The following is an 11,184-nucleotide window of genomic DNA, read 5'->3' as shown; positions in this document are numbered from 1 at the left end:
TTTTGATAGAAATTATCATTAAGAACAGTATATCACGTCTTAGATTTGTTTTGGATTTAGAACGAACTTTTTGCATTCCAAGTTTCTCAAGAAATTTCATTTCTGTTTCAAGACTTGTATCTATGGGTTTTTCCTTCAACTTTTTTGAAACATCCTTTAATTTATTTAAAATGCAACTATTGTTGGAAATAGTACAATGGAAGATGGTTTGTTCAAAATTATTTAAATGATAGTGTTCCTTATAGTTTGATGGCTTCACATGATAATGTTGGTATTAAACGTTGTGTTATGAATGAGAAAACTTTCATTTTATGACATCGGAGATCGGGGCATATCTCCTTTGAGAGAATCACAAGATTAGTAAACAATGAAATTTTAGAAACTCTTAACTTTACTAATTTTGATACTTGTGTGGACTACATTAAAGGAAAGCAAACTAACAAGGCTAAGAAAGGTGCCAAGAAGAGTTCTGAAATTTTAGAAATTGTACACACTGACATTTGCTGCCCTGATATGTGCTCTAGTGGTCAGAAATATTTCATCACTTTTATATATGATTACTCACGATTTATGTATCTCTACTTGCTTCATAACAAGAACGAAGCATTGAATGCTTTTAAAATATTTAAAGCAGAGGTAGAGAAACAATGTGGAAAACAAATTAAAATTATAAGGTCAGATAGAGGTGGTGAATACTATGGTAGGTACACAAGAACTGGACAAGCACTTGGTCCATTTGTTGCGTTTCTTCAAGAGTAAGGTATTGTAGCTCAATACACCTATCCTGGCTCACCATCTCAGAATTGTGTAGCAGAAAGGAGAAATCGAACGTTAATGGATATGGTAAGGAGTATGCTTAGTTACTCCAAACTTTCTTTATCCTTGTGGAGTGAAGCCTTTAAAACAACAGCATATATATTAAACAAGGTTTCAACTAAGGTAGTTCCTAAAATGCCATTTGAATTATGGAAAGGTTGAAAATCGAGTTTAAGACATGTACGCATTTGGGGTTGTCTAGTAGTTAGGGTTTACAATCCACAAGAAAAAAAGTTGAACTCAAGGGCTATAAGTGGATATTTTATTGGATATGCTGAAAAGTCTAAAGGTTACAAGTTTTATTTTCCAAATCCAAGTAGATTTGTTGAATCAAGAAATGCTAAGTTTCTTGAGATGGACGTGGTTAATAGGAGTGATCAACTTAAAAACTTAGTTTTTGAGGAAGATCGTGTTCTTGATACTACTCCTGCATCAAGTAACACATTGGTTGTTTATCCAAATAGGATGGACATTGAGGAACCATTTATTCAAGCTCCATGTCCTATTAAAAATGCTTTAAAAAATCTTATTGAGCAATCACCACAAGTAGAACAACCTATTGAGCAACAATTTCCCCAAGAGGTTGTTGATACAACATTAAGAAGGTCAACTAAAGCAAGAAAATCAACAATCTCTATAAATTATGTTGTGTATTTATAGGAATCTGACTATGATGTTAGTCGAAAATGACCTAGAAACGTTTTCACAAGCAATGGAAAGTGATAAATCTAAATTTTGGTATGATGCCATAAGGGATGACATGGGTTCTATGGCAAATACTAAAGTGTGGGATCTTGTTGAGTTGCCTAATGGGGTGAAGCCCATTGGTTGTAAATGGGTATTTAAAACCAAGAAAGATTCATTAGGCAACATTGAGAGATACAAGGCTAAGCGTGTTGTCAAAGGATTCTCACAAAAGAAAGGAATTGATTTTTGAGAGACACTCTCTCCTATTTCGAAAAAGGATTCTTTTCATATCATCATGGCATTAGTTGCTCATTTTGACTTAGATTTAGATCAAATGGATGTGAAAATGGCATTCCTCAATAGATATTTAGAGGAAGAGGTTTATATAAAACAACCTGAAAGGTTCGTTTCGAATAAAGGTGAGCACTGGTATGCAAGCTTAAAAAGTCCATATATGACTGAAACAGCCTCCCATCAGTGGTATTTAAAGTTCCACAACGTTATCTCTTCATTTGGTTTTGTAGAGAATGTTTATGGATCAATGTATATACCACAAGGTTAGTGGAGTAAGATCATCTTTCTAGTTCTATATGTAGATGATATTTTGCTTGCAACCATGATATGAGATTGCTACATGAGGTAAACAATTCTTTCTTGATATTTTGACATGAAAGATATGGGCGAAGTGTTTTATATCATTTGCATAAAATTCATAAAGACGAATCTCAAAGGTATCTTAGATTTGTCTCAAAAAGCCTATATCAATAAGGTTTCAGAGAGATTTGGAATGAAAGATTGTTCACCTATTGTGTCACCTATTGTAAAGGGTGACAAGTTCAATTTGAACTAATGCCCCAAGAATGAACTTGAGAAGGAACAAATGAGAAACATTCCACATGCTTCAGCTATTGGAAGCTTAATGTATGCTCAAGTCTGTACTAGACCAGACAGTGCATTTACAGTTGGCATATTAGGAAGATATCAAAATAATCCAAACTTAGATCATTGGAAGGCTGCAAAAAAGGTCACGAGGTACCTTCAAGGGACTAAAGATTTCCTATAGAATATTTTCCATGGAATTTTTCATGGGAAATGCTTTTCCAACGAAAATATCTATTGGAAATTTCCAACAGAATTCCGTTGAAAATTCCTTTCTTATGGAATTATTTCCAACGGAGTTTTTCGTGAGAAATGCTTTACTAACGAACAATTCTGTTGAAAATTTTCAACAGAATTTGGTTGGAAATTCTTTTTCAACGGAATTAATAAGGGATAGCTAACAGATTATTCATTTTTCCCAACGAAAATTTTTAATGGAATTTTTCGTTAAAAATTTCTAAAGGATTTCTAACGGAAAGTATATCTGACGAGGCTTTGACCGACGAAATTTTTAACGGATTTTTTGGTTGAAAATCCATTAGAATAAAATATTTCCAACGAAATTTCAGCTTTTTCCAATGACAAATTTGTCAAAAAAAAAACATGTTTTTTTTTTTCTAGTGTAACATCAATTTCTCCCCATTCATTTCAAACATGATTTTTAGACACCTTGCATTTATTTACCTACTTTTCTATATTTGGAACACACAAAACTATGGTGTTGTACATACATATACATATATATATATATATATATGCCTGATTATTTGTATGCTTAAAACTTGTCACATCGAGTAAGATGTGTAATGTATCCGGATGTGTACTATATGCCTAATTTTTATAAAGGTACAATGCATGAGATCCCCATACGGCAAATCTTAATTTTTTGTTTTCTTTTCTTTTTTTTTCTTTCTTTCTAGGAATAGAAGGAGTGATAATAGAATATGATATTTAGGCAACATATCCCATCTAATTTTTTATTCAAAAGATTCGAATTTTAAATTTTGATCGTTGAAGTATCTTCTTGAAAAACGATTTAAAATTTTAAATATTTTTAAAAGTATCATGTATGTTCTGGAATTAAGACATTAAACAATAAGAAGTGTGTATATACACGTGTTGCCAAATCTATTTTAGGAGTTGAAAAACTTATAACTTACATAACTGGACATCAAAACTTTTTCGTGATATTTCTGTCGGTCTCATCGCGAAAGAGTTTAACAAATAAAGGCAAATTTAATTCCTCAAATTCTATTTGATGCATGTCTTTCGTACACGTGAGCAAACTAATTAAAGCAAGAAAAATAATTGGTATGGTTTCTTGAGGTGTACACAAAGTAATTGATGTAGTTGGTATCTATTGTTGCGTACATTCTGAGTTTCTCTAATTAATGGCTTCCCTTTCATAGATTTAACTATAAAATTGCATCAGCATTGTTGGAGTTCCTGCAAGCGGGGATATAAAAACAACATGATTTTGTATTGCTTGCTTCAATCAAATATCTTGTTAAATATTTTTAATAATACACTCAATGAATTAAAACATAATATTTTTTTGGTTAAATTTTCAAATAAACCCTTAAATTATATTTAAAAAAATTAATTAAATCGCTATCTTTTTATTACATTTAATTAAGTCTCTAAATTTTTATTTTTAGTCAAATAAATTCTTTGCATTAACTGTAATTAACAGTAAAACTATCAATTTAATATCACGTCATCTACTATGTGATATGTTGATGTGTTATTTTGATGATGTCATTATCATGTGATACTATAAATGTTATTTAATAATATTATTTGGTTTTTTCCTCAATCACATGCTTTAAAATAATTGATTTAGTGATTTAAAACAAAAAAAAAATTAACCTTATTGCTAATCAAATGATTTGATTTGTTTTTCCAAATTAATTTAACATTTAAAAAAATCCGCAAGTAAATATTTGAAAAACTTCCCATACACTGAATGGAAATCAGAACAGAAAGATCGACAAATTCTGTAGATGCAAGCCTTTTACAATCTTTGATACACTGTTAACAGTGATGAGTAATATCTTATTATGATTATGCCTATGAATTCGTGAAACTTTAAGAGTAAAATTTATCTTCTTTGTTTTCGATGCCCTCTTTCAAGTTGAGTTGAGCTGTTCTGAAATTTCATATATAAGTTACGATGTCTCCCTCTATCTACTACGCTTAGCAACGATAGCTATAGCAAAGAACAATAGTCGCAAAGATGTGACTTTAGTCATATGAACTTTAAAAAAGGAGGACGCGCAACAATCTATGGACTCAAAGGTTGCTCTTACTGCTCACATCCGTTTTTATCTTCACCTTTTGAACACTTATCTCTCTTTGAAGCAATGAAATCTGAATCTTTTGGATTCCGAGAATGAAGAGAAACCAGGTGCGTGGATCACACAAGATGTGTCAATCACCATCTTGAAGAATAAGCTCAAAGAGTATATGCTGCTCCTCCAGATAGACAAAACTGATTGTTTGATTTAATTGTTTTGGACCGTAAATTAATTTGGGAAGGAACCGAATAGTTTGATTAGCAATTAGCTTAGTTTTTTTTAAAAAAAAATTTAAGTCAATCATTTTAAGATATGTGTCGTGAATGAAAAAAAAATTAAATCTTATTAAGTCATATTTAATGTCACGTTATTTGTCATGTGATAATGATGATATCAAAATGACACATTAACATGTGACCTGACAAATGATGTGATATTAAATTGACAATTATATTGTTTACTAATGAAAGTTAATTAATAGTTAGTGTGAAGGGTTTATTTAACACAAAATAAAACTTCAAGAACTTAATTAAACACAATAAAAGATAAGAACTTAATTGACCTTTGTTGTATAGTTTAATGGTTTATCTAGGTGTTTAGCTTATTTTCTTTTAAAGTCTTAACTTAAATAACTTATAAAAATCTTTTCAAAAATTAAAAAATAACTTATAAAGATTCAAAAACTAGTAAAAAGAAAGTAATTTCCCATTTTCTTTCTCATTTGCTCACCACATATATATATATATATATATATATAGATATAGCCTCAAAAACATTTAATTTGATTATCATAATTTAAAAAGTTTTTTCAATAGAGAAAATAAATGGGTTCATAAAAATAACAATTGGCATAAGAAATATGATCTAATTAATATTTTAAAAAAATTAAAAATATTTGTCTATTCCTCCACACTTGAAATAACCATTATTAAAGGAGGATTCGGAAATAGCTATTCAAATTTCTCAAGACCATTCCATGAAGCAAACAGCATCTTTAAAAAAAGGCTTAAAAATAAAAGGAAAATTACTATTCCATTGTTCCAGGCCAAACAAACCCTTAGTAGTAAAGAAGAATTTTATTAGAGCTTATAGCACTGATTTCAATTTAAGTGAAGATTGTCTCTTCTTGCGGACGGATATAAAGTATATTCTCAGAAATCCGTCATCCTCAGAATCTTTCGTAAGGGAATAAATTTCTTTCACTTTCTAGAAGAGGAAAAGAATAGTATGTTATGTGTCCAGATAAGGTAGATTAACCCAAATTTCACGTTTTCTAAGACTTCATGAGGAATAATATTCTTGTCGGTTTCTAAAACGAAAAAGCATATGCCTCTAGCTAATCTACTTCCAATAAACATGGAAATTATGAGCTTGTCTTTTCTTCTTCTTCTTCTTTTATTTTGTATTTATCTACATATAAACACGTATATACATACATATATATGTTTCACAACCTAACCCATTTCAACCCACAAGAACATTGCTGCAGACATCACCATACAACAATTAAACAATGGTTTCAGAGAGCAGCAGTTCCTCTTCATATCCCATCAAAACCATAGTCATTTTGATCCAAGAAAACCGCTCATTCGACCACATGCTAGGCTGGTTCAAGTCTCTCAACCCTGAAATCAATGGCGTAACCGGGTCCGAATCCAACCCCATTTCCACATCAGACTCGAACTCATCCAGGATCTTCTTCAAAGACAATGCCGAGTACGTTGACCCTGACCCTGACCACTCCATCCAAGCCATTTACGAGCAAGTATTTGGCAAGCCTTGGAGCTCTGATGACGACCCTAATACACCCCATGAGCCAACAATGAATGGCTTTGCTCAGAACGCAGAAAGAACCGAAAAGGGAATGGCAGAGGCAGTGATGAAAGGGTTTACACCTACGGCAATACCGGTTTACAAAGAGCTGGCATTGAACTTTGCCATATGTGACCGGTGGTTTGCCTCGGTCCCCGCTTCAACGCAGCCTAACCGGTTGTTCGTGCACTCGGCTACATCACATGGGTCTACAAGCAATGACACAATGAAGCTGATCCAAGGGTTTCCTCAAAAGACAATATTTGAGTCATTGGAAGAAAGTGGCTTGAGTTTTGGGATATACTATCAATACCCTCCATCTACCTTGTTCTTCAGGTAATTAAGTAGGTAACAAATTTTCCACATTGTTATTCTCTTGCTTTAAATGATTAGCTTGTCATCTAACATGGTGTGCATGTTTCATTAAAATTCCTTTGGCTAAAAGGAAGCCCTCACTTCATAAACTCTTTAGGCACAAATTAAGCCATGGTATTGAAATCTTCGGCCGAGGGTCACCCCTTAATGGGGTGGACCGATGGATGGGGTGGTTAGGCCTGGCTACACTCCTTCTCCATTAATCTTAATTAGCTACCTCCATCAATTTTATTAAGGATTATTAAGTGTGTTATTGAAGATTAAAATTATAGTCTTGATTAAAGGTTGATGCTTTGTCAAGAAAAATTAAATAAATGAAGAAAGAAATAAGCAATTTGAAGAAAAATTATCATTTCCTTCAATTGGAATAGACCATGAATCTATTCAAATTGACATTTGTGATTATTAACCTTAGTTTTAAAATTAAAGTTGGAGATTTGAATGATGTAATGCTCAAGTTTTATTGGATAAATTGAAAAATAAAGTTCTAAATACTAAATTTTCTATATTTAATTTATGTTGTGTGTCGAAAAAATAAGTTATGTTATATATATGTTATACAATTAAAAATTTAATAAGAGAATTTTTTTTTTGTCCTAGTGCAATATTTAAGTTTTTAATGACATTTTAAGAAGAATTAACATGTGGAATATTATGATCTTAAAAAGGTAACAATTTAAATTTGAAATAATAAAAAACGACTCAAATCTAGACAACATTTTACACTCTAAAACTGTATGAATTCGAAATAACTTAAACATGACTTCAAAATTACATAAACTAGAAATGACTCTAACTTAATCCAACTTTCTCAATTTAGCAACTTTTATGTAGGCTGACATTTGAAAAATGGAAACAAAAAACAAAAGGGGAGAAGAGAAGTGGTGATTAAAAAGGCCCTTAATTTGCTTTTGAGGTATTTTCAAGCCACCAAGTTAGGTGTTGTGAGGGCTTCTTTATAGTCAACATAGTTAGCGTGTGGTGAAGGCAAAATATACTAATTGCTTTTCAAATACAATGAAAAGAAATGCTCACCTTACAGCTGATAGTTCTCAAAATTTTGAAAGTCTTGATTTTTCCTTTTTTTTTCATTTGCTATTCCTCTGCCTATTCCAAATTATAGGCACATGAATTTGACAGTTTAAAATGAATTTTATGATTTGATTCGTAAATTCTTATAATTATTAGCATAATGGTACAAACAATTGGCAATCTACTTCTTTATTTAGATCAGGTTTGCATGATTTCTGCTTTTATCTTTGATTAGGACATTAAAGATATAGGAGACTCCCCTGCTTTTCTGAACTCTAATAGAATAAATTAATTCTATGTTGACAGAAACCTTAGAAAATTGAAGTACTTGAAAAACTTTCATCAATTTGATCTACACTTCAAGAAGCATTGTGAAGAAGGGAAGCTACCAAACTATGTTGTTGTTGAACAAAGATATTTCGACCTGTTATCAGTGCCTGCAAACGATGATCATCCGTCCCATGATGTCTCCGAAGGCCAAAAATTTGTAAAGGAAGTTTATGAGGCACTAAGAGCTAGCCCCCAGTGGAATGAAATGTTGTTAGTAATTGCATATGATGAACATGGTGGATTTTATGATCATGTTCCAACTCCTACGACTGGTGTCCCTAGCCCTGATGATATAGTTGGTCCTGAACCATATTACTTCAAGTTTGACAGGCTTGGTGTTAGAGTTCCTACATTTTTTATTTCTCCCTGGATTGAACCAGGAACAGGTGAAGTCTAGTCTTTTGGATAAGGTGAATTAATGTTGTTGTTTAACCTGTAACTTCCGGATGCCAGCCACTAACTGTTGCTAATGAAATTTGCAGTGATACATGGGCCTTCCGGGCCATACCCTACTTCAGAATTTGAGCATTCATCAATTCCAGCAACTGTCAAAAGGATTTTCAATCTAAAAGAGTTCCTAACAAAGCGTGACGCATGGGCTGGCACTTTTGAAGGTGTTATAAACAGAGAGAACCCAAGAACAGATTGTCCAGGTAAACAAACAAGGCCTCGATCCCCAAGATTTAAAGGAATTCATGGATTGATAACCTGAGACTGGTGTATATATTGCAGTTATATTACCTGAACCGGTGAACATGAGAGATGCTGCGGCTAAAGAGACGGCGAAGCTAAGTGAATTTCAACAAGAATTAGTACAAATGGCAGCAGTATTGAACGGAGACCATAAAAAGAAAATTTATCCACACAAGCTTGTGGAGAACATGACAGTGGCAATGGCTGTTAAGTATGTGGATGGTGCCTTCAAGAAGTTCCGCCATGAATGCCAAAAAGCAAAGGAAAGGGGAATAGATGAATCTGAGATTGTTGACTTAGGAGAACTGCCTCAAAGGTCAAACTCCAATTCTGTGGTTCGCAAGATGTTTTCCTGCCTTATCTGTGATAATTGAAAACTCTGCATCTCTTAATTTCAAGGAGGAAATCTTTCTTTGGTCTTGGACATTAGGGACAATATCACATTTCAGGGCACTCTAGCTGATTAGGAATTAGGATAAGATGATGACAATTTGTTTGATTTGTTTGATTCAATAATGTAAGTATCCCGTTTGTACATTCAAGATATACTGTGCAGGTAGCATAATGTGTAATTTGCATTTGTATAGTGTTTCACCACAAATTGCATCATCATGGAAATTATTAGTTTGTAAACCAAATCTTTATCAAACGGTAACTGGCATTGGGCTTAATTGTTATGGAGAAGATTATTTTAATTACCTTAATTAATGGAGTAGGTAGGCCAAAAAAACGACCACCTCAATCATTTAATACTGGCATGAGAAATCAAAGACCAGAGTTTCAGCCACTTTGTCTTGGAACAACAATTGCTGTATGCGTACGTCAATATGCAGTGGTACTGGTTCTTTATGTTAACGTTAATCACTTAATCCAATTTAAAATATATATATATATGTTATAAGCCAAGTACACTTAAGTTTATTCTTTTGTTCTATCATAATACAAATCTGAACTTCTTTGTTATTCGCTGTTCTGTTTGCTAATCCTAATTAAAACCTTAAAACGCAACATACATGCATAGCATAAGAAAGTTTAAAAGGAAAACGATAAACAAATTGTAGCATCGAGCAAGACCAAGAAAGGAGAGGAGATTCAGCTTCTATCTTATCCTTGGAGGAACGACAACTGTGTTGTAGGGGAAAAAGAAAAACAGTTGACATGCATAATCATTTATCTCATAATTCTTCTTCTGATTGGTTACTTTACAAGCTTAACTTCCATTCCATACCATTGCCTTAATTTGCTTCTGAAAATTATATTCCCATTGGCATCCATTGCAAGCTACATGCTTGGACAACATGGTTTAACAAATACTTTAAAATTTCAAAGCACCCACTATCAAAAAAAAAAATTGTTTTCAAAGCCCTAGTGGAATGATCCTTTTCATTACTAGATATGATTCCCATGGAGGCTTTTACTTCAAACTATTGACACCAGGATTGACAGTTGAAACCAGGTTCCTATATTTTTTATTAATTTCTTCCTAGATCGAAACCGGGAGCTTGTGAGTAAGTTATTCTAAGAAATTCTTGTATGTCTAGAAGTGATCCAGGCTGTTGCTGGTAAAGAATTTGCAGTCTTGATGTGCCTTACGGGGCAACGGAGATGTGACCATTTCCAGCCTATCTGCATTAGTGATTGCTGTATTGGCAAAGTCAAGATCCAAATATTTTGCTCCAGGATACATATGTTTTTCCTGTCTGAGCTGTGATAATTGAAAAACAATGCATCACTCTCGCCGTTGCATTAGGGACACGGACATCGTGGCAAAGAAGAAATTTTGGTTTTTTCTTTCTATGGAATCCAAGGTTATGAATTAAATAATGGTGATGATTTGATTGATTTGTTTAATTCAACATTAATATCCACTCTTCAGAAATTACGTAATCTTATAATAGGCCAAGCAAAAGTATCATCTTTAGAAACTCAATTCAGTATATAATCCATTGATATGGTAGATCATAAAATTGAGTTACAAGCCTCTCAAAAAAAAAAAATTGAGATGCAAAAGAATCTAATACCAAATCTTATGAATCACTTAAATTAAGTTTCAAATCATTATATTCAAATTCTTTCACCTCTTCAGTCTTTATTGACCATCCACAAAAAATTAAGTTCTTAAATTTCTGCTTGTAGTCACTTGTGGCATTCATTGTTCCCATTAATCCGGTTCAGCATAGTTAAATATATTTTAATTATATTTATAGTTAGTTAATCTTACTGTTGAATTTCATAGTCTATTCATGTAAATTATGCATACCAA

General features: G+C 32.6%; 1 protein-coding gene across 1 annotated transcript; it reads left to right on the top strand.

Moving 5' to 3' along the window:
* Positions 1-5,854: 5,854 nt before the first annotated feature.
* Positions 5,855-9,595, top strand: LOC110415151 (non-specific phospholipase C4-like). The gene is made up of 4 exons (XM_021426696.1): positions 5,855-6,827; positions 8,205-8,614; positions 8,711-8,881; positions 8,961-9,595. Exons 1-4 carry the CDS (start codon positions 6,193-6,195, stop codon positions 9,293-9,295), a joined length of 1,551 nt encoding a protein of 516 aa, XP_021282371.1. The 5' UTR covers positions 5,855-6,192; the 3' UTR covers positions 9,296-9,595.
* The last annotated feature ends 1,589 nt before the right edge of the window (positions 9,596-11,184 follow it).

The sequence above is a fragment of the Theobroma umbraticum genome, unplaced genomic scaffold (genome assembly GCF_002168275.2).
Source record: "Theobroma umbraticum cultivar Fairchild unplaced genomic scaffold, ASM216827v3 scaffold_147.0, whole genome shotgun sequence".
Lineage (NCBI taxonomy): Eukaryota > Viridiplantae > Streptophyta > Magnoliopsida > Malvales > Malvaceae > Theobroma > Theobroma umbraticum.
The sequence above is the reverse complement of the archived record's forward strand: the minus strand, read 5'-3'. Positions and strand labels throughout refer to the sequence as shown.